The 27,970-nt window shown below is 42.6% G+C and overlaps 1 protein-coding gene across 3 annotated transcripts in view; it reads left to right on the plus strand.

Moving 5' to 3' along the window:
* Window positions 1-27,290, plus strand: part of LOC142587846 (uncharacterized) — a 43,081-nt gene extending 15,791 nt beyond the window's left edge. For 2 of the 3 annotated variants that reach the window (XM_075699139.1, XM_075699141.1), the window contains exons 6-14: window positions 2,813-2,905; window positions 3,629-3,730; window positions 6,334-6,408; window positions 8,292-8,390; window positions 10,369-10,470; window positions 19,065-19,136; window positions 19,782-19,865; window positions 23,391-23,498; window positions 27,179-27,288. In XM_075699139.1, the coding sequence (XP_075555254.1) occupies window positions 2,813-2,905; window positions 3,629-3,730; window positions 6,334-6,408; window positions 8,292-8,390; window positions 10,369-10,470; window positions 19,065-19,136; window positions 19,782-19,865; window positions 23,391-23,498; window positions 27,179-27,261 (818 nt within the window). In that variant the 3' untranslated portion in view covers window positions 27,262-27,288. Of the gene's footprint in view, window positions 1-2,812; window positions 2,906-3,628; window positions 3,731-6,333; window positions 6,409-8,291; window positions 8,391-10,368; window positions 10,471-19,064; window positions 19,137-19,781; window positions 19,866-23,390; window positions 23,499-27,178 lie in introns of all 3 variants that reach the window. The other variant, XM_075699140.1, reaches the window with a different exon arrangement.
* Window positions 27,291-27,970: the final 680 nt, after the last annotated feature.

The raw sequence follows: 27,970 nt of genomic DNA on the forward strand, positions 1-27,970 counted from the left end.
TCTAGTGACTGTTGGTTTCGAATTTTTTATTTAGATTGCCAACATTTGTTCGAAAAGTTGCAAAAGCCGAAAATTTTAAAAAAACCAAACTATCAAGTTCACAACGCCGCAACTCAGCTATGAAAAATGATTGATAAGTTGCACATGAAGATCAAGGTATTTAGTAATATGCAAATACCACCTTTGTGGAACCCTTGTACACAACGTAACAAATTTGCGTAAGATATAAAATAACATATCAAGTTTATCCGCTTTCAAAAATCTAGTGGGTGCCGCTTACAGAACCGCGACATACTTTCTTGATGCTGAGCTACTAATTTATAAAGTGTGGGCTTCTATATTTTGTAACTTTCAAACTTTTGAAGATATTCTTAACAAAATTCAGGCCCTAAATGGAAATTTCGCTTTCAAGGGTCAATAGAATTTAACTTTCGCTCTCAAATGCAACAAATTTAATTAAAATTTGTCGGGGGGTTATCTCATGAAAACGTTTTGAGTCTTACATGTATTTCAATAGGCCACATACGAGTTGGGCCCAAGCAAAAGGTTCCTCTCAGGCACAAATTCTGCGTAACAATGCCTCCACCACACATTCACCAACATTGTAAAAAAGTGTTGTATTTCATTTTTTTGATAAATTTTGCAGTTGCACCCGAAAGGCGAAGCACCGATTGCGATAGAAAATTATTAAATAGCTGTACAAATTAAGGACATTATCATCCGTGTAAACTGGTAAACATTCGTTAAGTAAATTAAAAATGGTAGAATGTGCAAACGCGACTGATCGAGTACGTAGAAAGACGCACATAGACAGCGCTGTCTCTGTATGTCCGTTTTTTGCCACGTCCTCGTTCTGTGGTGCTTACACATTACATCATGTATTGAAACCAACTAGCCCGCCAACTAAATTAACAAGCACGGTCTCACGCGCGCACAGGTAAACATAAACACATCTTGCTCGATGAGTGCGCAAACTCGCTGCAAAAATTCCAGAGTGAGAAATCGTGCTGCAGCAAGGTAATCGATCTTCATACATATATCGCTTCAACGCGTACGTAACGTCGAAAGCACAGCGCATACGAAGCTGCCGGTGCGACGCGCACCCTGCAAACATCGCCGATCGCATTCAAGATGAGGCCCGCGTGGGCGCGCACTTTGGCTACGTCGTACATAGCTCTCAAGATACACGAGCGCCGGCAACGCGTCCCTACGGCGTCCGCCAAAAACGTCTACTACGGCGTCCGCGATTCGCGTGGCCAACGCCGTAGTAGACGCCGCGGGAGAAGAACGCGGCTGCTACTTTCGCGGGCTCAGCCTCACATGCTTTCACTCACAAGAAAGCTCACGGTGATGCCGACAGCAGGAATGCACCTGTAGTGTCCGTATAATTGCTATTCGAATATTATAGTACGCAGGTTCGAGCAAACTCACCTGCACGTTAGATAAAATGGAGTCTCATCAGGTGTGCCGACATTTAGAAGTGCAAGCTTAGCCACTGTTTACGTACATAATTGTACAGCAGACTACGGTTTGTTTCAAGAGGTGTGATTTACGTATCCAACCATTTACAATGCATGCGACAAAAAGAAAGTTCGTCGGAGTATGTCCGCTATACATGCTACGGCCAAGTTCGTCGCACCAATCAGTGTTTGGTTCAATTCCTGGTCGCCGACTCCAGCGCAAAAAGAACAGACAAAAGAACATCCTTAGGAATAGTACAGGGAGCTATTCTGTGTTTTTTTTTTTTTGTCGCTATGGTGGCGGATCGGAAATCTCTTCTGTCTTTCACAAAGTTCTGAAGATTGCAAATAAATTTCGGAGCCACGCATTGGCTAATCCGGTACGTAATTCAGCTCCTGCACGCGAGTAGGAAAAATAATATTCTTTAATGAAGTTTTAAATATTGACGTAATAGCTCTACAAAAGCCCGCAAGGTGGGGAGAAGTAATTAATAAAGGGGAAATCATACATGGATGTCTGATTTTCCCTTTATTAAGTTTTAAATATTTATTGTAGGGCAGATTTTCTAATTAAGGGACTGACGCATGGCAGCGGTCAAGTCATGTTTACTTAGCGGAATTTTATTTCACCGTGCATGGTTGAAATTTATATACAGAAAATCATCACAAAAAGAGAAATGGAGGTCACCCAAAGGCTAATTGTGTCATTACCACCACTTTCGAAATGTGTGGCCTAAAGCGTGCTTCAAAGACATTGCCACTCAAACAGACAGTTTCACATGAGCGTGATTTCTGTTCAGAAAGACCTTATCTCCAACGCTCATTTGTGGTCAAGGAGGTTTCGAATCAGCGTATCCCAAAAGTGTTTCTATATTAGGATTTTTCTTAAGCAGACAAGACTTCCGTATTGCTTGGCTCCAATTTGGCCACTCCAACATACTTCCTACAGGGAATATTCAGCGATGTAACAAGTAACGCCCCAAGTCTTTAGTAAATTGTCTCAATCAGGCAAATTTCGCGATGTACTCCGTATGATATTTACGTCTGCTGGCGCAACGCTTAAATTATACGCAGATAGAAACTCTGAAACATCTACGCTCAACTAAGTGTAGTAGAAAGGTGTACATATAGATCTCTGTTCTAATACATCAGATAAACTAAGAAAGTTATGGGTGACAACGAATGCAATAGATACGTTTGTCTAGCGTTCTCCTTATGCAAAAATTTTTGTAACTCACATTCACATAGAAGATTGGCTAAGGGACGTATTATCGGAGTCATAAGTGACTTACTTCTCGCATGTTTCTAACAATACTTATAAATTGCCTCACGAGTAAATTAATCTTCCTCAGGCCAACCATCATGTAAACTGACGAAGTGCTATAATCCTGCAATGCCGCAGAACTGCTGCTTGATGAGTAACAACCAATGCTATTGCAACTGTGGTAAGTGTTATTAATGTGTGCTTTGTTTTAAAGATATTCACGTTACTTGCCTAGTTGATGCAATTTCAACATTAAGCAGTGACACATGCCATTAAGATGCGCCGCTTTGCCTGCACTATGTATTTCTCAAAAAATCTTAATTTCAGCCTAGATAATAAACTCGTAATAGCAATGATTTACATCTAGGTCGGTGAAGCATTCAACCTCAACTCTGTCAACATGTCATTCAACAACTCTGTCGAATTGTTATAATATCTTTTGGTGCATTTAGTTACCTTTTGAGATTACAAGAAATAAATGCCCAATCATCTTCTCACATGACTTACTGTGGTAGATAGGGTGTATGAGCGATCGCCCTAGACCGCAGGAGTGTTCAAAGCTTTCGGTCTTTGCTCATTAAACACAAAAATAGATATTCATTTCTGCAAAGAAATATGTTGATTCCTCGCTGTTTTTATGCTCCTTATGACTGAAATAATCCTACATGAAAGGGGAGATGTCTTCGCGGGTTTAAGAGGAGCAATCTCCACGGTCGCTTAATTTGGAAAGTGAGAGAGAGATACATTTATTATGGTAGGCCTGAATTTGAAACTTTGTGTTCTACAAGTATGAAGCTCCAATCTATAATACTTCGCCGCAGGCGCATCATTAGATTAAAATGGGGCGTGTAACAATCATGGCAGGAATTCACTAAAGCATGACCATTCTTATTGTTTATCGCAGTGGCGGCTAAAACGGAGTGCAAATCCGTGTGGGCCAAGTCTTGTGGCGCCAAAGCAGTGCCTGTTTGCACGGTTCAAACGCAGAGAACCATGTGCAAATGCAGTGAGTGAAAATCTTGTACTTACATTGGTCCTACACGACACGTGCTGTACTTTAACCGTGGTATCTCGTAACTTTAGTAATGGATAGTCTTATATCATTTATCAGTCATAAGTATTACAGGGCACAGTCATCAGTATAAGTTTTCGATATACATTTGTAATGTTATTGGTGCAGCGATTACTTCAGTAAAAAACAACTGCCGCCGAGCTTCAAATTCACCATGTTATTGGACATATCTGATTTGGCCTACGCAAGATATCACAAACCCACTTAACATATGCTTTCAATATGTTAAACCGGGCTTTTCATTTTCGCAATAGCTCAACTACTCTTTTTCCCGAAGCATTTCACATTCGAGTGGCATGCGAATATTTAAACGTCGTGGAATCCAATACTAACCGGCACAGAACCACAATAACCTCTCTCCATAGGGAGAAGAACAAAATGCGGCAATACTTTAGTGTAGCAAAATTTATATTATATATACTACCTGACTTCCAAAGGTCATCTATTAGTTCTGGCGAACTTCTACAAGGAGCCGCTTCAATAAAGACTTTCATGAATTGGAGGAAAGCATTGTCTTAACAGCGTTCAAAAATTACAAAGAGGGGACTATCTTACAAACGCTACGGTTCAATTAGAGTGACAGGTAGTTCGCAATAAAAAATATGGCATTCATTGGCAAATATTTCAGGTTTCTAATACCAAGAAAGAGAGCGAGAAGGTAGGGAGGTGAACGAAAAGCTAGTGTTCTATACCTAAAATGTAACTTTAGAACCTATAAGCCGGGAGAAAACCGTAATAAAGCACCTGGCGAGATACTCATTTAGCGATTGGTGGTTTAAATGTGTGAGCATTCTCCCCGTGCTTTAATTAGAAAGGAATTTACACACACTAGTATTGTGCAAATTAGGGGTGAATCTCTCACGCATAATTACAATAAGATCAGCTTGATGATGACGTATGTGATAGAAATGAACTAGACACGAAAGAGAAGCATAATGGCGTAAGGAAGGCTCTGCTGGCATCGCGCAATACTTGTCGCAAACAAGTTGCAGATGAGTGCCTCAAGGCATACGCAACGTCGTTTTCTACGGTCGCTTGAAGTAGCGTTTCACATCACGAACTTTCCTTTCTCTTATAGTGGCTACTATTTGCCTTAGGTTATAATGATTGGTGTGTATGGTACGTATGCAGCAAGGTCTGTGCTGCGTCTCAATTCAAACAGCATTTTGTGTTATCCGTTGTGATATATCAAATGATACGACCATAGCGGGTCTTCTTGTTTTCTATTCACGATTTTGAAAAAAGAAAAAAAAATGAAGAAACAAATGAAAAGACTGCCCTCAGGTGCATTTAATTCATGCTTCTGTCAAACTGTCGCCCATTTCGTGTATCTATTTTAAGCGCATTGCTCGCTTCAGACGGGTCACACAGCTCGTTTAACCAAAGAATTTAGTTTATGAAACGAGATTCGTAAAGTCAATGATATCAGCACGAAGTACACACCGAAGATCGCAGCTATGTTTGCCAGAACAGCGTAGTACTGGCGGATTAGATGCTTTATGCGCCCATCTTCTTATGGACTTCGAAACGTCGACGAGAGCAACTTCAAAGGTAAGCATACTATACAAGATGACACTCAACAACCCCTTGTTTTCACGGTCCCCTTTAGATTCGATATTACGTCTGTAAGCCTAAACTTTCAAATATACGCTTGGTCAACCTGTGTGTGTTTCTTCGATCATGTCTTTTTCGTTTTTTGTCGGCAAGGTAGTTTCGAGGTCCTGCTTTCTTTTTTTTTTCCTGAGATGTCCAACTGGGGGTGGTGGCTAAATAGTTGTAGTAGTAATAATAGTACTTGAATCTTTGTCAAAAGGAACTTTCACACGCGTTACATTATGCCAATATCCACACAGTATGGCTAAAAAGCCCAAATAAGTGCATTCAGGTACAGAGGCGCCTGTCGAAATGCGATATTGTTCAACTCAATGAACACCAAGAAAAAACTGGAAATAAGACATTCAGCTCGCATATCAAAGCAATATATCTTATTGCATAACAACGGCATAAATAAATGCTCAAAGCTATGTTGTATACTCGTCCACTGAGCCAAAATACACATATTGACAGCAGTTGCCGCCATGCGGTGTGAAAATACCCACAGGAGGGCGGTTTTTATGTACGTTCCAGGAGACAGTTTCGTGATCCATCTTCAGTAGTGTTTGTAATTCCAGGTTACGTATGCTCCTTTCATTTAGTATATTCCTTTGGTTTTCGCTTGTTGAACGAACCATGCAGGAAAAAATGCTACCAAGCACTAGACGAGGGATGCTGACGAACTGTACGCTTCTAGAAAACTCCATATACTACTGTTATCAGAATCACCAAATTATTTAGGAGTAGGTCGTTCCGCCTTCCGCGATGGCTGGTGCAGCATTCAAGTCGCTTTAGCATTTCGCCTAGGAAACAGCCATCCACCGAGAGAACTAGTCTACCGTCGCTGCTATCCGCTTCCCAAGGCATGCCCAACTCCTAATAGTTTTTTCTACTTTCAGGTGTACTCCCCACCACCAGCTAATCTGATCACTTCTTTTCCACAGTTCCAGGCCAACAATTGCCAGCACCTCTGCCTAGTACTGGTGCAGGGAAAGCAGGACAAGGAAGCAATGAACAGGGCAAGAGCCACTTCTAATACGATTATCATTATTTGTACACTTGTGGCGTTTCTAGTCTGTCTGTCTGTCTGTCTGTCTGTCTGTCTGTCTGTCTGTCTGTCTGTCTGTCTGTCTGTCTGTCTGTCTGTACATCCGTCCGTCCGTCCGTCCATCCATCCATACATCCATCCATCCATCCATCCATCCATCCATCCATTCATCCATCCATCCATCCATCCATCCATCCATCCATCCATCCATCCATCCATCCATCCATCCATCCATCCATCCATCCATTCATCCATCCTTGCATCGTTGCCATTGTTTGTCAGCCGACTCTACTCACGTCGTCATCGTCATACAGTCGTCATTCATTCGTTGCCATACTGCAATCGTGAAGCCGTCCTTGTCGCTCTATTGTTGTTACTCCAGCTTCGCCATCCGATTCTCCCAGTGGCGTTTTTATCACGTCGTTGTTGTCACACAGTTGTCGTCATATCAGCTTCGTCGCTCCATTGGCGTTAATTATTCGGCATTCTGTCGCAATCAAGCTGTATTATTGCTTCATGATTATGCTACCCTTGACATTCCAGCGTCATTCTTGCACCTTCATGAAACAGTCCCTAAAACACACTTATTGTCAAACTCTCGCCATCATGCCGTCGTTTTCATGCCGTTGTTGTTACTCTGGCTTCGTCATCCGGCTCTCGATCGTTGTGCCGCCGTCGACGCGCCATCGTTGTGACGCACGCTTCATGATACGGTCGTTATTACGCCATTGTCCTCATACCCGTGTAATCCCAATGTCCTTAAACCTTTATAATGGCAACCTGGTCACTACGTCATCGTCATGCTATCGTCATCAAAGAGTCATCATTGCGTGGCGTTGTTCTCATACAGTCATCGTCATGCATTCATTGTCATACCATCGTCATGATGACGTCGTCGGCTTAAAGTGTTCGTCGATCCATTGACGTCATTCTTTTTTCTTTTCCAGTATTTTATAATATTGATTTATTCATTCAATCGTGATTGTACCACCGTAGTCATAACATTGTTGTCATAGTCTCACTGTCAGACATCGCTAATGTGTGCCCTGTGTCATGCCGTCGTGATGCCATCCTGGTGGTGGCATTGTTGTTATTTCAGCGGTGCCCTCATTCGACGTCATACTATTATTATCACGCCATCATGGTCATAGGCTCGCCGCTGTTAAACTTTCATATTTAGGAATTGTCATATCAGTGGTGTCATGCCGTTGTCATCAAATTAACTGTGTCACTCTATCGAAGTCATTCTTTCTTCGCCCTTTCATTATCTTCTCTCAATTGTCGTCATGCCGTCATGCTAATGGGTGACCTGAGGAAAGCAATGCCATAGTGAATTATAGTGAACGATAGCAGAGCATGTTTGTTGCATGTAGCCGAAGTGCGGCATTGTCGTTATGACCACTATGCATATTCAATAAATGTAGGTTAAGAAATACGGTGCGTCGCTATATGGCTCAAATGCTAGTTGCTTTACTGTTAATAGTAATCGTGAGATGCGTATTGCAGTAATTTATTATTTTCCATTTCCAATTACTTCATACCAGAAGTAACTATTTACACCTACACACCTACCTGTTGCTCTAATTGGAATAGTCTTTTGAAATATTATAAATCAGCCGTATGAATTTGACGCAAACATGTTACGCCTTTCGAACCTCTCAGCAATCACATATTGTGAACATTGGAAAATGTACTGTTGCCGATTTTGCTAGCAAAAGACAAGTTACTTTCATTTGCGTTCACATATAGTCATTAAGACGCGATAATTCTTACCACATGAAGTTGCGTGCGAGTGAGTAAATTTATATAAATATAGTACAACTTATTTTATCTTCTTTACAATTTATAACTCAGGCGGCACACTTCCTTCTTCATGTCCTTCGACTCAGTGCGCTGCGAAGACAAACAAAACCTGTTGCTTGGTGACCGAAAAGGGATGCAAGTGTGTTTGTGGTATGTATTTGGTGTCATTACACTTCTATAAATATTGCACTTTAATTGACGCTAGTGCTGATTGTTACGGATACTTATAAATAACTGCTTCTGTCTAATAGTGGCTAGTAGATATCGCGTCCGAAACAAATACTATATTTCATACTATATGTCAACAACCACTCCACATCCCTAATTAAATGACGCTTTGCACGTTTTACAATTGAACACGTATATGGTAAGAGATGTCGTGTTCAATGTATTGCAAACCCTTTCAGTGTTTCAGAAGAAAATTCAGTATTTAAATTACAGTGGGAGTTTTTTACGTGAGTTGAGCAAAAATGTGAGCGTCCCCTTCTGGATCGCTGCAGCCCTTCTTTCGCTCATGCGATAGTGGCTTTGCTAGCTAGTGCGACTGTTCGTGTGGTTATATCTTCTGTGAAATAAAATATGGGGTGGAGGTGTAAGTACCAAATAACTGTTGAAGCATGAATACAGCATATTTTCTCAGTAGAAAATCGAACATGTTATTACGATATCATCGAGAGATGTTCAAAAGACAAGCCGCCGCGAGAACGACGATGAAGTTTGTCTGTGCCCTTGGCGCGAGCTAGTGGCGGCCTGGCTGTCTGACTCCAGTGTAAATAGCCTGTAAATAGCATCTTCCTTCTGTGACCTTCCACACGTAACAATATTGTTCCCCATGCAAATGCTACGCGTTTTCCTGACGGAGCTCCATGCTGATGGTTTAAATATTAGACTACGCAAAAAGATACGTTAAGGTGGTGATATTGAAACACCTACCCCACGCCACTGCTCATAATGACCGAGGTCTGTCGATATTGACACCAAATCGTTGTGTTCTAACATCCTGCATAAAATCTGTTGTCTAGTGCACCCGTGTGCACATATATATTTATCTCTGTTTGTCTGTTTATTTGTGCTCCCGGCGCTGTTATAATGAAAGTACAGTGGTTGTGAGGTATTTTCAGTCACCCTTTTTAATGGATTTAGCGTCTGAGACACCCAATCAGGCTGCTCCCAACCCTTTAGACATCTGCAAGGCTGGCCATGCTACATGTTTTATTCGGAGCGAAAATAGATTCTCAATATCCTGTGGTGCGCATAAAGCAGTTACGCGCGATATGATGCCGATTTCCTGACATGTAAGCTTAGTATACGACGAGACCCATGCACGGCTGTCGCCTTATGCGTTTCGTAATTTATATATTTCAATGCGTTGTTTTAATCAACAACAGCAGGAAGCTTTATCTTGATATTTCTTGCCTTAGGTATTTTTTGCTGTTTTTTGTCATGGCAGGGTGTTAATACCTTCTGTGAGCAGCTGGCCCTTAGGCGACCAATTATACTAGGCACACACCGTTATTAAACAATATGCATCGTACTCTCAACCTTTTTCTTGCAATTTAAATTCAGCTAGCCGAAGTTTTGTACTGTTTCTGCTCTTTGTAATTCGTCAAAGCTGCCATACCTGGTCTACGTGGCAGGCTGCACTTGTATTAAAGTTATAGGCTAAGCTGTATACCTACATTCCGGAAATTGGGATGTTTTTGTTCATGTCAACTGTAAGTTTATCTTCAGTATACCATTGCCGTAGATGAGAGCAGATCAGAACCATCGCAGCATCGGCTTTCTCAAAAATATTGCACTGTATCTTCTAATGTCTTCAGTACATTGCAAGAAGTATGAACTATTTCAACGTTACCCCCATGCTTCTCTAAAAGGTTATATACAGCGCATTGCTCACTCTGGAAGACATGTCTCTAGTTAAATCAATGTTTAAGTAATGAACAGTTAGCGAGAAAAAGAGGAGAAAACGGGATAGACAGGGCACGGCAGTGTTCTCATACTGACCTAAGATAACACGCATGCATTGCTCTGTTTCACGTGGCTACGTCTGTTTTGTTCTGAGGAACATAATCAGAGATGCATGCACGACGACGCGTGCGATGAATTTGTGCATATCATTTCCTTGCAGTAATGGTCGTTACAAGTTGCTCGATAGCATGGAAAGAGACGTGCAAATTACCCAGTGTGACGAAATGCGACAAGGCGAATGGCGAACGAATGTGTCAGTGTGGTAAGTGCAAACTTCGTCTAGTTACAAAAATATCCAATCTAAGGGGAGGCGAAGATTCTGCTTTATAGCGCCAGAAAAAAAAACGGTAGCGCGAATCAGACGAAGATTGCGACATAAGGCAAAAGGAAATGTGCTCATGCCATTGTTCTTTCACGAAACGCTGTTTTAGGCAAAATAAGTCTGCCATCTTGCATCATACCAAAATGAATAAAAACGGCCGTAGATGCCAAGGGTGTTTAAAAATTACAAACTAATTATAAGGCAGAAAAGGCAGATGCGACTTTCACAATTCATGTCCTCCACATTCATTTAGCTAAAAATTTAATGTCACCAGAATTTTATCGGTGACAACGTTATGTTAGTGAAATGTAGACTGATATTATGGATTTACTTACTAGTTACCTAATTTAAAAAAATAAGGTATGGGGTCTTACGTGCCAAAACCACGATTTGATTATGATGCAGGCCGTAGTCGATCAGGCATAATTTGTACCACCAGGGGTTCTATAACGTGCACCTAAATCTAAGTACACAGGTGTTTTCGCATTTCTCCCCCATCAAAATGCGCCACCTTGGCGCAGGCCGTAGTCGATCAGGCATAATGTGCACCACCAAGGGTTCTGTACTATGCACCTAAATCTAAGTACGCAGATGTTTTCGCATTTCGCCCCCATGAAAATGCGCCACCATGGCCGTCATACGATCTCGTGACCTCATGCTTAGCACTCCAAAATTAGTTTCTTTGCAGTATCTCTTCGCGGATGCGTTCCGTACTCCAAGTGTCCGATCGATTTGCGCACTGTAGATCCTCGCTAATATCTGGCGTGCTATAACGTAAAGCTATTCCAAAATTTTCTATTTCAGTTCTGCAATCATCCCTCCGCCATTGGCCAACAACTTTTTCTAAACACCCCCATTTCGCCTGTCTGTCACGCGACGTCACGAAAACCGCGGTAACTCCCCTTCTGATATGATGTGAACACAGTGATTATTCATGACTGCAAAGAGCAAAAAAAAATAGTTATTTCTCATTCGACGCCTTTTCGACATTAGACGTTGGCTATTGGTCAAAGGATTTCGAACTGCACCCACTTCACCTGTCTGTCACGCGACGTCACAAAACCGTGAAACGTCATCGCGTCAAAGTGACGTGTATGCGTTAAAGATGCATTAATATGCCGAACAAAACTGAATTTTTCTCGAGTATCAGCAGGCTGTCCCGTTTCGCAAGGAATAAAAGATGGTTGCCGCCGATCGCTCAGGCACTGACAACTCGCACCTGCCGGAGAGCATTGGTTTATTTGCGTACAATAAAGCTTTTGGCGTGGCCATGTAACATTTTCGAGCACTTTCGGTACGTTTACGACCTCGCTCAGTCAACATATATTTGCTAATGATCCTTTTTAGCGGCATTCTTAACGTTCCGTTACATGCCGCCGTGATTTTCGGCGAGCCACCCCAAGCTAAGTAAGGGAAAGCGCACCAATCGCAGACGCCACACCACCCTCTTCATCCGGTTATCGATTTTCAGTGCACTGGCTCGGCCCCATCGAATAGTCTCACTTGAGCCGTGCTCCTCGCCTCTTATCATCGAATTAGATAAGACAAGTCGCTCAGTGTAGGCAGTGTTATTCGTTTTTAAAGCAAACAAAAGTATCCTCATATAAACGAGGAAAGCATTTGATAGGTCTCTTTAAACAACCCAGCCGGTTACCGCCTGATGCTTGAGTCGGCGGTCACGCCAGCTTGACGTCAAGAGATTGGAATAAAAAGATATTGTAATAGTTTTACGTTATAGGACCCCTGAACACCGAATATTTCTTTCCTATATGAAAACCTCTCAATGAACAGTGTATCACATAAGTGAAGTTTGAGATTTGTGTGGCAGAAAAGACTTCAACACGTTTGCATTTTAATTATCAAATTCTGTTTTTTCTCTAATGCCGTCATCGGAAGCAACATGAACTACATTCTTTAAACGTCCGCTTATATGCTTATCCAAAGAAGGAGTCCTAAGTTTACGTTGAGGATGAAGGTATAATGTCACCTTCCTTGTCGGAACCTTGAGCTTTCACAAAAAACTACAAAATTGCTTAAAAATTTTGAGCTTGAAATATATGTTATAGCCCAGCTCTTGGGCATCCGTTCCTACGGGGAGCGTCGGCGTGTCTCGGCGTACCTCGGCGTCTTACCGCCCAATCGAATGAACGAGCACAGCGAAAGATGACAGCGAATACGGGGCACAGCGGGAGATGAAAGAAGCAAGCGCGACGAGGAAAGCGGTGGAGGAGTCTACAGTGAAAGCTCGAAGCGGAAAGCGGAGGAAGGCAGTATGGCGAAAGTGTGAAGAGTACCGCACGAGACTACGAGATGTCGCCATAGTATTCGTAATCTGATTCTTGGCGTGACATGAATTGTGCACTACTTTCAGGAAGCCACGCGGATTCCAGCGATTACGCTAGAACCATCGACAAGTCATATATAAAAGCCGAGACGCTTCATCTGCAGATCAGTTTACGACGATCGCCGACTTCGTTCCCCGCTGTCGTTGCGCTTGAGCGTTACTTTTTTGCAACGCTTCGCTCTGTTTGCAACGTGCCGCACAGCACAGATTGTCCGCGCCAGCTGATGTATCGCGAAATGAAAACACGCATAGAGCTGCACTCATATTTTGCTTTGGGGAGTATCGCAATTTTCACTGAATTTCTTACGCAGTAAAACTTCTTGTAATACCGATATCATTGCATTGTTGGCTTGCACGAGCATTTACCTCGCTATCACACCTTCCAAGTGTTCACACAATGAACAAGCAGCCTTCGGGGCAGTATGTATACACACTGCGACAGCTCTTCGACATCGCTATCGAACTATGAAAAAAAAAACCAATGCCGAGCTCAAAACACGCACACACCACTAACGGTCGCCGATGAGTCGCTACTGCGTAAAAGTATGAAGAGATATAACAGTGAAATCGCCACACGACTCTCCTGTATATTTGCGTTTTCTGAAGCCAATGGAATAATAGTAGTGACAGTGCTAACTAAACTGCCAAGTGTGTATTTGATATTTACGTTAAACAGCACAAACTTGCCGTACATTGATAACTTTTATGTCACGAAGGAGGCTTCTGTTTCTAGCACTTTATCACTATTTAGTGAATAATGAGGACGTTGTGGTGGTTCACATTTAGGAACAGCCAACAAGATTAATTCCGCAAATGTTGTTACCTGTAGTAGGTTGAAATAATTTTTGCTAATTGAGCCGTCGTGGTTGACACAATAAAAGTTTATCAGCGTTCTTGCCATGAAATAGTACGAGTCCTTGCAAAAGAAACTGATGGTATGCAAGTCCTAGACGTATTTTGACTGTAAACTTTCTTTTTTTATATATTTCTTCTTGTGCTTATCATTTTGATCATTATACAGTGTGCATCACTGGAGTTTAGGTGCCTACCCAGGAATGATCCAATACAGAAGCACGAGGTAAATGTCCCGCAAGCGAAAGTCACACTTTGCTATCATATGTGACGCTTTAGCATAACCGAACAATTTGATATCCAGTTATGATACGTCCTGTCTTTCTGATATTGTGCACCATAACTGACCGGATGCCGTGGCCTATTTCGCAAAGATAGCATTTTTGGTTTCTATGGATGCTTTGGAAAAAACAATGTCGGGAGCAACACGCCGAATTTATTTGAGCTGCACTGTGATAGACAGTACATTCATGTGTACGCGATAAAGAGTCAACGATGCCACTTCATGGGTTCTTGTCCTCGCATCTAAACATATTGCGATTACGAAGTATTGTGAATTATTGAGAAGTCATTCCATGAGTTGCAACGAAAACGACATGGTTGCGTAAATTATTGGGTTGAGATCGAGAAGTATTCTAGTGCATTGGAACGATAATAAGAAGTTGTGCGATACTATTGCTAATACCACGTTTTCTGTCGTAATGATCAGATCCTACTTCGCAGAAAAAAAAATGTGGGCGGTTTGCAATAGTGGTGCAAGGCTGGGACACAGCGGAGCTAGTTCCGGCTTTTGCTAAGTATTGCTAGGCTTTGCTAGGTTTTGAGAGGTTATGCATGGCTTGGCTAGGTTCAGACTGAGTGTTCCTAGGTTTTGCTATGCTCATACTAAGTGTCGCCAAGATTTGATATGTTTTGCCAAGTTTTGCAAGGTCATACACGGCCAGGCCGGTAAGCCGCACAAGCTCCAGCAAGTCACACTCATACGAGCCACAGTACGTGTATCACAATTTACTATCTACAGTGCTGCAGTACCAGTCGTCATCACCGTTAATACGGGCCTGGTCCTTGACGTCCGACCGTCGTAGTAGTCGGCGTCATGGTCATCGTCCTAGTCGGTGGTGTTGCGGAAGGCTTCGCGAAGTACTTGCAAGGCAGAGCTCTTCTGTTCAAAGTTCGGCACCGAGCTCACCGTGAAGAGGTTCACGTCGAACCAGAGCCAGTCACAGAAGCGGCAGCTGTGCCCGAACTTTATGCCCAGATATTCGCGCTCGAATCGGTCATTCGCGCCCCCGTGTCTCTGCGGGCTTGACGCTGCAAGCAGAGAGGTGTGCCCCCGCGCCGGCCCGAGCTCTTACTCGCCTGTGATGTGCCGACTCCACCCTATGCGATTGGGGTACGAGGAGGTTACGTTACTCAGTGCTCTTGCAGTTGGTTGCTAGGCAACGCGAGGCGGCACACAGCTACGCTGAGTTTTCTGGTAACGCTCCACGGCAGAACGAAAGGCTTAAGAGCTCGGCTGGTAAGACTGCATGACCGAGGCGCGGATAAATATTCACCTTTATAATCTTCTCACGACAAGCATGTTCCTGCCGTCGCAATTGATAACAGTGCTTTAACTTGCCGAATTTATTTACTTTATTACTGCTTAGGGAACGAATGCCTGTATGGCGCCCTATTAACACTGGAATGCAAGGAGATAATAAAAAGGAAGACTACACTAGTTCAACGCTAACTAAAGCACGTGTATAATGTAGATGTTTAACTTATATTGCCACCTTCGTATTCATCGCTGTCTGATATTGGTGCAAATCTGCAATAGTTCAATAGACTGAATTTCTACCTCAATATTTCAATGACCAATTTACAGCATATGAGTATTTTTTTTTCATTCCACGACATATTCCAACGGTTTTCTTATTTTTGTGCTCATGGTAATGTATCGACGTTTTTTGACACCTTTGACCTCTGTAGCACTGTTTTGGTATGATGAAATTTAATCAAGTCTAGAGTTCTCAGAGACATTATTAATACCATTAATATAAATTGTTTTCCTTCAAAGTCCCAGTAGTGCATTACATAAAGGGGAGGAAATACAAAACGAGTTGGTAAAGTGCGAAGCATAAGGCGATAAAGGCAAAAGCCTTAAAAATAAAAGCATATATTCACCGAGCCAACTAAAGAAAAAAGTTTTTGCGTAATATATGAATATCTAAATATGGCATATACACCTTGTATTAAGTACTAACTCGTTATCTACATATTAAGGGTTTCTTCTCAGCTAAAATGCTTTCTGGGACTTAATTCCAGTCTTTAATGACACCAAGTAAGAGTGTCAAATTAAATGCTGCTTTTTTGCCGAGTACGCTCTGAACTGATAAAAAGTTGAATATCCGCTATGAAGTACGTGCTCGAGGAAAAATAATAGTATTGCGCAAGCCGGGGAAGTTGTAATATAGGTTCTGAAACGACGCACACGGGTGATACTTCGACAGTGAGAGGAAAGGCGTAGGGAAATTTTAATGGCACTTACGCTTGGGTTACTGTGGTACGGCTAGGCTATGGAGCACACCGAATAATTCTGAACTATTTCAATTGAGTCAGTAAGATATCCTTGATGGGCGATACAGACTGCCCAAGCGTACTCCGATTGCGTGCGAATGAACGTAATGTACGCCAACTTTCGAACATATACAGCACAAATGCAGATGCGTCATGTCATGCGACCGAGTGATTGAGAAGCACCAGACGCGAGCTCAAGTAAGTGATGTGACCAGGCTACAGTGCTTGAGATGGTGACTCTAACATAAGGGATATGATTCAACCTTCATCAATGGTGCAGCGTTTATTATTATAAGTGAAAAATTGCAGAGCGTTTGCCGGACACTAGACCATGTTTACAATTTTCTACAATTTTATGCATCATCCACAGATCAGACCAGTTTTTCATATTTAGTTAAGTCGTGCTGTAATTTCTCCAGAAGAGGGTTGTAGCGCCGAAAAAGACAACACATAGAAGCGAGACGGGACAGGCGCACTATGTGTCTCGCTTCTATGTGTTGTCTTTTTCGGCGCTACAACCCTCTACTGGAAACATGCACCAACTAACCCCCCGACAAGTATTACTCAGTTACCGTCCTGTAATTCATTTTGGTCGTTAGCGGAAGATATGCGACAATAAAGAAAGCCGTCGTCTGCGTAAGGGTGAACGGTTCATGAGATGTTGTCTGGAAGATTACTTTTGTTTTATGTAATTTTTCTTTAAGCATTTTTTTAGCATGGCGTGCTAGCGCCATTAATAATGCGAACTGATGGCATGTATTGTCTGTCAGCGCGAGCACTTGATTTTTGAAACAAAACCACGTACGTTTGGAAGTATATGATCACAGGCTTAGACGAAAGCTGAAGTAGAAATCGAACGGCTCTTCCTTTATTGTAAAAAAAAATTATTTTTTGTAATCACGAATGAGTTCCGTCACTGGCTGACATGTAGACATGGCAATAAATAACTTTAACTACAGCACTTTGAGTCTGCTTAGACAATGGACGCATTGGAATGAATTCGCGAGTTCAGGGTTTCGAATGAAGACCAAGCGTAAAATTGTGACACCCCGAATAGGAATTGTGACAGTCTGCGTAAATTTTAAATTGAGTCTCAGGAAAAGAAAAAGTCTTTAGAAGGTGAAGATGTTGTCAGGTTATTCCAGTCGATGTCAGAATAAGTTCGCGGGACCAAATCCCGGCCACGGCAGCCAAGTTTAGATGGTGGCAAAATGCAAAAACATACCGTGTAATTAGACTTACGTGGACGTTAAAGAACTCTACGTGGTCAGAATTAATCCAAACTTTCCACTACGGGGTGCCCCATAATCATAACATGGTGTTTGGCACGCAAAACTCCATAATTTAATATGTTATGGGGATACTTATTTGACGTTGTGGCGACCCCAACTCGGGACTGTTATTAATTTACAACTTACCTAAAATCAACGACATATTTTCTCAACGTCAAAAACAGGGGTGGTAGAGCACTATTAAGAGGCACCGCGGTAGGTCGCCTTTTTGATACCGAACTGAAGCGCCACTTCTTCAGTGCGCCTTGATAAAAACGCTCATGCATAATCGCATTGTCCTCTTCTTCATCAGAGTAAAGGCGGGGAAATATTTTATCTCCGCTGCACAACTAAGGCGTCTGTAATAAGATATTAATCACTCTTTGCTCTTATAACCCTATGGCTTTAATTTAACTTATTCAGTGACTACATGTCATCATTCGTCGCTGTCTACGCAGTTGCTCTATGCGGGGCACAATGCGTTGTTCGTAATTCCGCTGCCCTGTAAGTCCACAGACATCGTAATAAAGTTCTTTTATGACTATTTAGGCATATTTTGTCGTTTTATTGATCACTTCAAAGCCGCATATTCACTTTCTCCACTTAAATAAACTTCTCTCTTTCTTAAAGATATTCTGATAGTTATGGTTGGCAAACACAAATACTATCAGCCAGGTTATGAACTTTCTACCAAATATAAGGGCTAATGACAGAGCTCGAATAACACGCTGGTCATTTATAATAATTATAGGGGCAGACAGCTATACGTGACATTGGAATGTATATTATGTACCTAAACCCATTTCAGTTGTGCAGTGATCTTGTTTGCAGAGCGCTTATCTTCAACAAAACTTAGCATTTAAATGCAGGTCCTCCCTGCAATGAGGTACATACTGTTATTCTACTGCAGAATTTCACCAAATTATGTGGCATTAAACTGCCTTTCAGCGTTGGCAATACTCTTGCCTTTAGCGGGTAAAATGCAAAAGCACTCGTTTTTATCCTATCAGGTTCGCTGGACATATTTAGGGGAAATATTAAATTTACAAATAATATTAATTTACAAGGAATTTACTATTGCAATTGCTGTTGTCGCAGGTGAATTAGTTTGAGTTTCACCTTGCAAGAGGGTGGTTGCAGGGCTGCAAGCCAGAAATGCATCTTTATATCATCTGTACCTCCCGTACGAAAGCGTTAAGCTCCCTACCACTCAGACGAAGCTGACTGTGCAAGTCGGTGGCGACTTGCGACTGGTTTCAGTAAGGCCGTAGGATTATTGAAATATCACCAGGCGAGCGCAGGCTGCCATAATATTTACGAGTAAAGAGCGCTCAACTATATTAAAAACATTTTTTTTTTCAACCGTGAACTGAGTAACTAGGGAGTGGTTGTCTCATTGAGTGACAATTTTTTATTCTTCTATACTGTCTCTTTCCTTATTTTGGATCTTGAATCTGATCATTTCATTTTTCTATACTACCTCTGGGTTTATTCAATATTTATTCAAGTGAGACAGCCACAATTACCACAAGGAAAGCCAGTTCAAGCAACACAAGGTGGACTTCAAGGGACGAACTTAGGCAAGTACCACCATCTTTCAATGACCTCTATGGCAACACTACATTCAGAGGGATTCTACAATAATCTTGCATAGACAGGAAAACAGGATACTACAGCTCCGAAAACCGAACCTGAGTTAGTAGAGGGCGCAGGCAGATTTCCCACCAAGGTGCCCCTTCTGTATAGTAGGAAAGTTGTGTATTTATTCGGGGACTGAAACACTGATTGCCCTATTTCTAAATGTACAATAAAAACGTCAGACTTTAATACCTTCTGTTGTGCTTATGCCACATTGTCACTGTCGATCAGTACGAAAATACAAGGCAATAGACTTCATGAGCAATTCTATTCAGCGTGCAAGAGCGCTACCAACTGGTTGTCGGTTTGTTAGAAGCGCAATGCGTTTAAAAGATACGAATCGTAGTCTTCGCCACATGAAACCGTTCCCAAGTGGCGTATCATTCACGGCTATATGAAGCAAAGTAATGGCACAGGGGAGTACACTGCCTTGGTAAACACAATGTAAAAGAATGGTGGACACACTTATGTTTTGTTAGAGCCTTAGGGGACTGCAGTTTGTTGATAGCTTAGCTAAATATTATTTGCTACATCCATTTACTTTACGCAATCACAAACGTTTCACGTGGATTACTTCTACCTCGCAGGCCGTCAGTGCGCTTCAAGTGGATGCGAGAAGGGGCAAAAGAAATGCTGTTTCGCGTCTTCTGCTGGCTGCACTTGTCGATGCGGTAAGCCTTCGCTACCTGTGAAGAACCATGCGCAATAATTGTTCCATCTGTGTTCTTTTTTGTTTGTATTTCTTTTCTTCGGCAAGATTCACCAATCCATCTGGTATGTGAAACGTGGCATTCATTCCAGTTCACCTCAAATTGCTTGCCCGCAAACGTTTTGTTTTTATTGTTACTACTGAAATGGCCATTGCCTTGGCCATCCTGGACGACAAACATGCCAATATCTTCAGCGACTCCAGAGCAGCCATTCGCTCCTTCAGTGTTGGCGCCGCGTGTAAGGAAGCCTGCCGCATCCTCGACAGCAAAGTCATCGCTACCCACACTCTCACGTGGTTCCCCGCTCACATGGGATCCATCATGGGAGGCTCCACAAACCTCAACGAGCTGGCCCACTCCAAGGCGCGAGGTCCCGCTTTCCGCGACAATGGAGAACTCCAACGCCGGCCCGCAGTGGTGGAGAACAGAGATCAACCGACCACATACAATGAAATTACGCAGCACTTTTATCTCGGCAGGAGAGACTTCCCCTCCCACACAACAAGTTAAATAGAGCACAGGCATTGACCGTCAGATTATTGCAAACAGGCTCGTATCCCAGCCCTGCCTTATTCCACAAGCTTTATCTCGACACCTATTTCACTAGTTCTTGGAAGCACTGCAATGACTTAGCTAGCCTAAACCATATGCTCTGGCGTTGCCCCTCGTTACGAGGCGCAGAACAAATCATTGAGCACAAGTGGCTCCCCGCTATCAAGAGCCCCAATACCGGGGCGTAACTATGGGCTGTCCGGAGGGCCCACGATGCGGTGGTCGGGCATGGCCTGTCCCAACGTGGGAGCGGCCCGCAGCGTGCTGAGTCGCGTACCTGAGGACCTCCATTAAAGTTTTGCATCCATCCATCCATTAGTACTGAAACCAACAGAATTTTCTATAGGACGAAGATTTCTTTCTGGAAAACAGTAAACTTTTCATGCATATTAAGGTATTCGATTCTCCAGCTTAGTTCTTTTACCGGGACCATAGTGCAGAGGTGTATGCTGGCTTTAGTTTCTCTGCCCGTCCGTCCGTCCGTCTACTTCATTACGCTAAGGGTGATCGCTGTCTTCGAAGACATTAATGTTGCAGACAATCCCCGCACTAGCAGAACTACTTAGCAACGCCGCAAGCTTCGATGACATCAATGCTTACGATGACGTCCAAAGGACTACACTACAATTTCGTTATCTTAAGAGGAAGCTTTAGCTCGGGTGCTCCTATCTAAATACATGTAAAAGGTGAATTCGTTTTTCTCGGCAACCACTGCACCAAATTTGACGAAGTTTCTTGCATTTAAAAGACAAATTTAAAATCTGGTGACTGTTGCTTTCTAATTTTCGATTTACATCGTCAATTTTTTATTAAAAAATGGCAAACATCGCAAATTTTCATAAAACAAGACTATCAAGTTTACAACTCCGTAACTCAGCAAGAAGAGATGATATCGCAATTCTGTGAATTCTACCTAATAGCACATCTAAAGCGGGCAAATTTGACATCTTACACATGAATCTCAAAAAAATAATAATAGGTAATTACAACTTTTGCAGAACCCTTGTAAACAACGTAACAAATTCACGTTTTATATATATTGACACACAGAATTTGTCCGCTTCGAATGTTCTAATGGATGCCGTTTACAGAACCACGATATCTGTTCTTGATGCAGAGTTATTAGTAAGTAAACTTCGTGCTTCTATATTTGGCAGACTTCCACATTTTGAAAAATATTTTAGCAATATTCACAGCCTGAAATCCTGCTTGCAACGGTCACTAGAATGTACCTTTCTCTCTTAAATGAAAGAAATTTCATTAAAATCGGTCCCGTGGCGATGTAAAATGTAAAATTACAAATGAAATTTATCCGTTTTGAATGCTCTAATGAATGCCGTTTACAGAACCGCGATATCTGTTCTTGAAGCAGAGCTATTAGTTTGTAAACTTCGTGCTTCTATTTTTTCAAACTTCCGAACTTTTGAAAATCTTTTTAACAAGATTCAAGCCCTAAATCAAAATTCCGCTTCCAACAGTCACTAGAATTTAACTTTCTCTTTCAAATGCAATACATATGAATAAAATTGGTCCAGGGGTTATCTCAGAAAAACGTTTCTGCGTTTTTACATGTATTTGATTAGGCCGCGTCCGCGTTGGGCCCGAGCTAAAGCTTCATCTTAATAGCTAAGGCTACGCAGCGCCGCCTATAGTATCCGTTATTTGAAATTGAAAATGTGCTAGTAGACAAAGGTACATTTTAATGCACAAATCTCGTAGGTTCCGCAGCATAATTTCACTCGGATTATGCGTTGCAATATAAACGTATCTTGAGGTGAATAATTCCAGTCACGTACTGAAATACGCTTCACCGATGAAAAAAAAAGAACGTTTTGACGCAACAAGTCGTAAAAGGTAGTGCGCTTGCCTGACGCAATTACTTTCGGTTGCGATAATTTTGCTTCTGATACTTTTTCTGCGTCCCCGTAAAAACCACCTCATACCCGAAGCAAACTTGACTATTCATCCATGGCGGCAAAGCACTACCAGGTCTGAATAAAAGCAAATTTTTCGGTGGGCCTGCTCTGGGAGATGGTACTGTCCCAGTAAATGCGTTGAGATTTATGGAAGTCGCTGAAGCTTCCTTCCTATATTTCATACGCGTTTGATATTCTTCCGACACTCAGAAAGCGCAAAGTCATTTTTCCAATCCACGAAGTCTGCGCGTATGAGCCATGCCTTGTTATTGTGATAACATTTCTCTTACGCAGGGTTTGCAGTTTCCATGTGGCATTGCCTTTCTTTCTGCCTGCTTATTTTATGAACAACTGCTCATTTCAATAAAAATAGCAATATATGTTTGGCTTCTACTGTTTCGGTGCTGCTCACAAGTATTTCGCTCTCTTAAGTTTCTTGTATACATTTCATCATCAGTTTGCAGCCATGGTTAAGCTGACAACGCATCACAATTTGATTGAAGCTTTCCACAACCTCTACCTAGTTAGGCTCGGTGGCAACATCAAATATTCACACTAGCCTCGTCGTCGAGAACTTTAACAAGCAAATATTACCGTTGGTTCTGCGTACAATGTCGCTCAGCAGAAATGAAGACTGCCTTCCCTTCATAATTAGTAAGCATAACTATGAAATGTGTGAACATCAATTTGAATTTGCTAGATTTGCAATACATTGAGAATTCAGTAACCAATCATAATCAATAATCGTCGTTATTGCGGAAACGAAAAAAAGAAGAAAAAAGACAAACCGCGAATCATTTTGCCACAACCTTGTGGCATCCTCATGCAGTCTTCGCTTATAAAAACATTTAGGGAAACGACATCTCCACCACCACCCCTCTTCAAAAAATAAAAAAAGTAAAAGAACGGCAGACATACTTATTTTTTTTAAACTTGACTTTAAGATCTTGGGAAAAGGATACTTGTGCTACTAATTGTACGAGAGCTTACTAATTATGTTTTCTTTTTTCCCCCGCAGTATATAGTTTAGTGCGGTGCTCAACCGCTTTCCTGGGATCTTGTGCTGATAAACAGGAACCTAGGTGCGAAACTAAAGGTACCGAAGAAGTTTGCGCATGCGGTGAGTGTAAGTTGTCATTTCTGATGAACGCACTTTCAGAGTAAACGCTGCATGGCACTTCGCTAGGGAAGTGTTCTCTTTTTAGTAGCCGTCAAGCCGCAGCCATCGCGCGAGTGTTGGCGCGCTAAATTAAGGGATCTCTCTCTCTCTCTCTCTCTCTCTCTTTCTTTATATACTTTCACATTGGCGAACATGTACAAGAAGGGCTAGCTGCTAACGTCCTGCGGCCGACGTCCAGCTCCTGGGCTGCACCACTTCTTTTCGTCCATAAAAAGCGCGGCAATCTGCGATTTTGTGCGGACTACCGAGAGCAAAATGAAAGCACCATACACGACTCATACGCGCTGCCGAGTATTGACGACGCTATTGATAATGTACGCAATGCGAGATTTCTTTCGTCCCTAGATTTGAAACTGGTGTATTGGCAGATCAACGTGACTGACGAGGATATGTACAAGACAGCCTTCCGCACAACGTCCGGCTTCTATGAGTTTAGCCGAATGCTTACGCACTCTGACCAGCCCCACGTACGTTCGAGCGCTTCATAAACAGACTGCTGGGTTAGCTGTAAGAGTACGCCTGCGCTAGGTACCGCGACGACATCATGGTTACCTTTGCAATGGAAAAACACCTGCCAAATATCGACAAAATACTGAAGAGCTTGCATGACGCTGGTTTCTGATTCAACCGCAAAAAATGCTGGCTTCAGGTGACTACAATATCTTGTCACAATTATGAAATATCTCACTGCGGCGTACAGCCCTTTCGTCAATGAATAAAGGCCCCTGTGAACTATTCCGCACCAGCCTATATTAAACAGGTACAGGTATTTTCGGCATGGCGTCGTATTTGCGTATTTTGCTTCCGACTTAGCATCAACTGCTTCTTCGCTCGCGGACCTGTTTAAAGAAGGAGCTCAATTTCAAACAGGACTATCACAGGACAGAGCCATTCGAATCCTCAAACACTAGCTGACACATAGTCCTGTTCTGTGGCGCACTAAAGACGATTGGAAGGCCGGAGTGCATAACGACGCGACTCAAGTTGTCTTTAAAGGCAGCCTTGGCTCAGTGTGACCCGAATGGGCGAGAAAACGCCGTAGCCTACGCCAGCTGTATACTCTCGGACGCGGAGCGCCATTACCACTCGAACAAACGGGAGTGCCTGGCTGTCGTTTGGAACTTACGAAAGAAAGTTTGTACTGCTTGTTCGGCTGACGATTCTCGGTTACAAAATAAAATTCGGTTATTGCATGGATGTTTCAAAAGCAATACCTCAAACACATGATGGCTCGATGGGTTCTTCGGCTGTACGACTACACTTATGGAATCCGTCAACGTGCTGGAGCAGAAAACCAGGTCACGGATCCCTGTCACGAAACCCAATCGAGGACGGCTCCCTACGGAACCGATAAAGCTGGATCATGTTCTCACATCAAGACGTTTCGATAAAGCTTTACGCTTAGACGAGGATTTGTGCATTTCCCTACAGATAAGGGACGTAATGTTAGGTTTGTTTTACGTGGAGGTACGTTGTATGATCGCCACTGGGCCAATAATCCAGACAAACACCACCTACTGGCCATTCCTAGCTCCTTGCACTCAAGTATTCTGCGCCCCATCCACGAGATACCCGAAAGACGCCATGCCAGCCATTGCGCTACCGTGCGCGATCCACAGTCAAATCTTTTCGTGGCCCAGAATGGATAAGAACACGCGTTCCAATCTCGCCAGCTTTGAAATGTGCCAACAACACAAACGGCATCCCGGGTGTCAACCTGGTTTCATTAAACACATTACGCCTCCTGAAGCAAGTTTCCACACTGTGGGGATAGATAACGTCGGGCTTTTACCAGCAACGTCATCAGGTAAGACTGTACCGTTCTAATCAAGAGAACCGAAACAACGCCCGTTTTCTGGGTCGGCTTTTGTTCCTCTTCCCTAGTGAAATGACGCTACCCACTCTGGGGGATCAGCATGAATCTCAGCACCAGCACCCGAAATCCGTTGCCGCTCGTCACTATAACACAAATGCATATATATATATATATATATATATATATATATATATATATATATATATATATATATATATATATTGAAGGCAACCCATGCCCGATTTGCAACTTGATGATCTCTGCACATCAACCTGCATTGTACATTCTCTTCATCTGTATATATCATCAGCAGCTGCTCAGCTTGATCCTCATGTGACAGCAGGAGCTCGGCTGGACTAAAGTAGTTCCGTACAAGTGGTGGACGGTGCTTTTCCTTTCCCCAAGACCTCTCGCACGTTCTCACTGGAGCTCCGCTCAGGTCACCGCATAGCACCACCGGCCATGCTCGCTCCAGCGAATCCTGGCACGTCCAATGTCGCCGCTCCACTGCATCCTTCGTATTTCGTCGTGATCATCAATATCCACCAGCGCGACCCCCAAGGATTCGCTGGTCGACGCGGGGCTGACGTCGGAGACTGCATCGAAAAGTACGACCTCGTAAGCGACTTTAACAAGTGGGACAGTTCCCTGAAGTTACGGAACGTCTGAAGGAACGTTTTGAAGGAGGAATAATTGCAGCTCATACCGACAGTTCCCTATATAAAGCCGAAAATTACACGCATGCGTTGGGTATCTTGTGAGGAGGTCAGCAAGTGGGTCGTTCATTCGTGGCGCCCCAGCCCACGTGAAGTTGTTGTGAACCTGTTCATCAACTCGTCTAAAGACAAAGCAACAAGGATGGCTGATACTGAAGGACATGAAGGCATTGAAGAGCCATTCGTCCAGTCCGACATGCTTCATTTGTTTTGAACTGACAGCACCAAATAGTCGTCATAGTAGGGTTTTATATTCGGCTCCTATATATTACTTGGTAAGGTAGACGAGCTTTTTCGAGTCGCTAATACATATTAAAATATCTACAGTATACGGGTTCTAAACAAATCCTGAATTTTATCTTCTGTAGAAGTTGGATCATGTGGATTGTACGGCATGGGCAAGCTATCCAAAAATAACCTGTTTTAGGACGGTATATGCCACGGCAAACTATATATTAGGTGCTGCCTGTAGTTCAGGAGATATGTCAAGTACGCCAGAATATTTTTACTTTAAAAGGTTAAAAATATATTATGTGTGTATCATATGTAATCCATCATGCGGTAAAGGGTCACTATATTTACCCGCGTAAATGTAACGTTGTAGCGTTTGCGGCTCGTTTATTATTACACTAACTGCTTACTGCTTCTGTAACATTTCTTGCATTTCCATTTTATGACGTATTCCTCATAATAACCGTGTCAGCAAATATAATAGTCTTTAGAAATAATTTATTTTGGCACGAAATTTGCTATGTTCCGAGAAAACAAATATCTGCTCTTCCCTATCAGAACAACCAGTAACCACATGTTGCATAATATTTGTCATAGCAAGAAATTGTCCTTAATATAGCAAAATAAATATATTTTTCGTTAACCACAATAGAGTAACGGAAAATTCTGCTCTCGCATTTAAGCATGGACGAATTAGCTCGGAACATTGGCGCCTTTTTAGATTTCGACGTCGTAATACTACGGGAGGGTCTGTGCTGAAATACTGGCTGGTGATCTGCTAAAATTGTTCTCTTTATTATACAGTCCACTTTAAATGAATAAGTTCATGCTACACAGAAGTTTTCTGTTGTTCGTGATTATAGCTGATCAACTGAAGGCTTCATCAAATATGAACCAGACCAATAGCAACTCTGTATCAACGCCGGCAAGAGGGAAGGTGACGTAACTCAAGAAAGGCAAGTAACAATATTATAGCAGTATTGTAGTAGAACAATGAGCGAAGTTATGCCATCACTGCGAAATTGTTGATGTCGTTATTATTTAAAAATAAAAGCCATGGCACAGATACAGCAAAAGTACAATGTTGAATTTCAATGGCGGAGTCGGAGCAGCCGACGGACTCTGTGATCGAGCACTCGACTCTGGCGTAGAGCAACGCCTCCAATTCCACGAGTGGAACACAACCTGCGCCGCTAAAGCAAGGCGGAAGCGGAAGTTCTATCTCCGAGTTACCCAGGATGCCTTGCGTGTTGTCATTTCCTTCCGCTGTTTGCTCCTAGCACCGCCGCACCGGTCACTTGTATCTTGAGCGCCGTTGACCTGTTGTTTTTTTTTAAAGTGCGGAATGGATACGTCGCCAAGCGTGCAGAAGCTTTTGCTTCCTCGCGAGTCGTGACCCTAGGTGCCTCCCAGCAGACAAACGTGGTAAAGGACATTGGTCACGTACAGTTCCGGTCCACTCTATCGATTTTGGTGGAGCATCTTTTTCTGGTCCACAAAGTTACTCCCGCTCTGAATCCCCTCTGACTCTCTCATTGGAACACCTTACTCCCGCCCTCACTCTGTCATTGGAACAAACTTGCTCCGAAACGAGCAGAAAAACTTGCTCCGACTCCGCCATTGGAATTCAACATAAATTGTATTCAAGGGCTACA

This window comes from Dermacentor variabilis, chromosome 7 (genome assembly GCF_050947875.1).
Source record: "Dermacentor variabilis isolate Ectoservices chromosome 7, ASM5094787v1, whole genome shotgun sequence".
In the NCBI taxonomy this organism is placed as follows: domain Eukaryota; kingdom Metazoa; phylum Arthropoda; class Arachnida; order Ixodida; family Ixodidae; genus Dermacentor; species Dermacentor variabilis.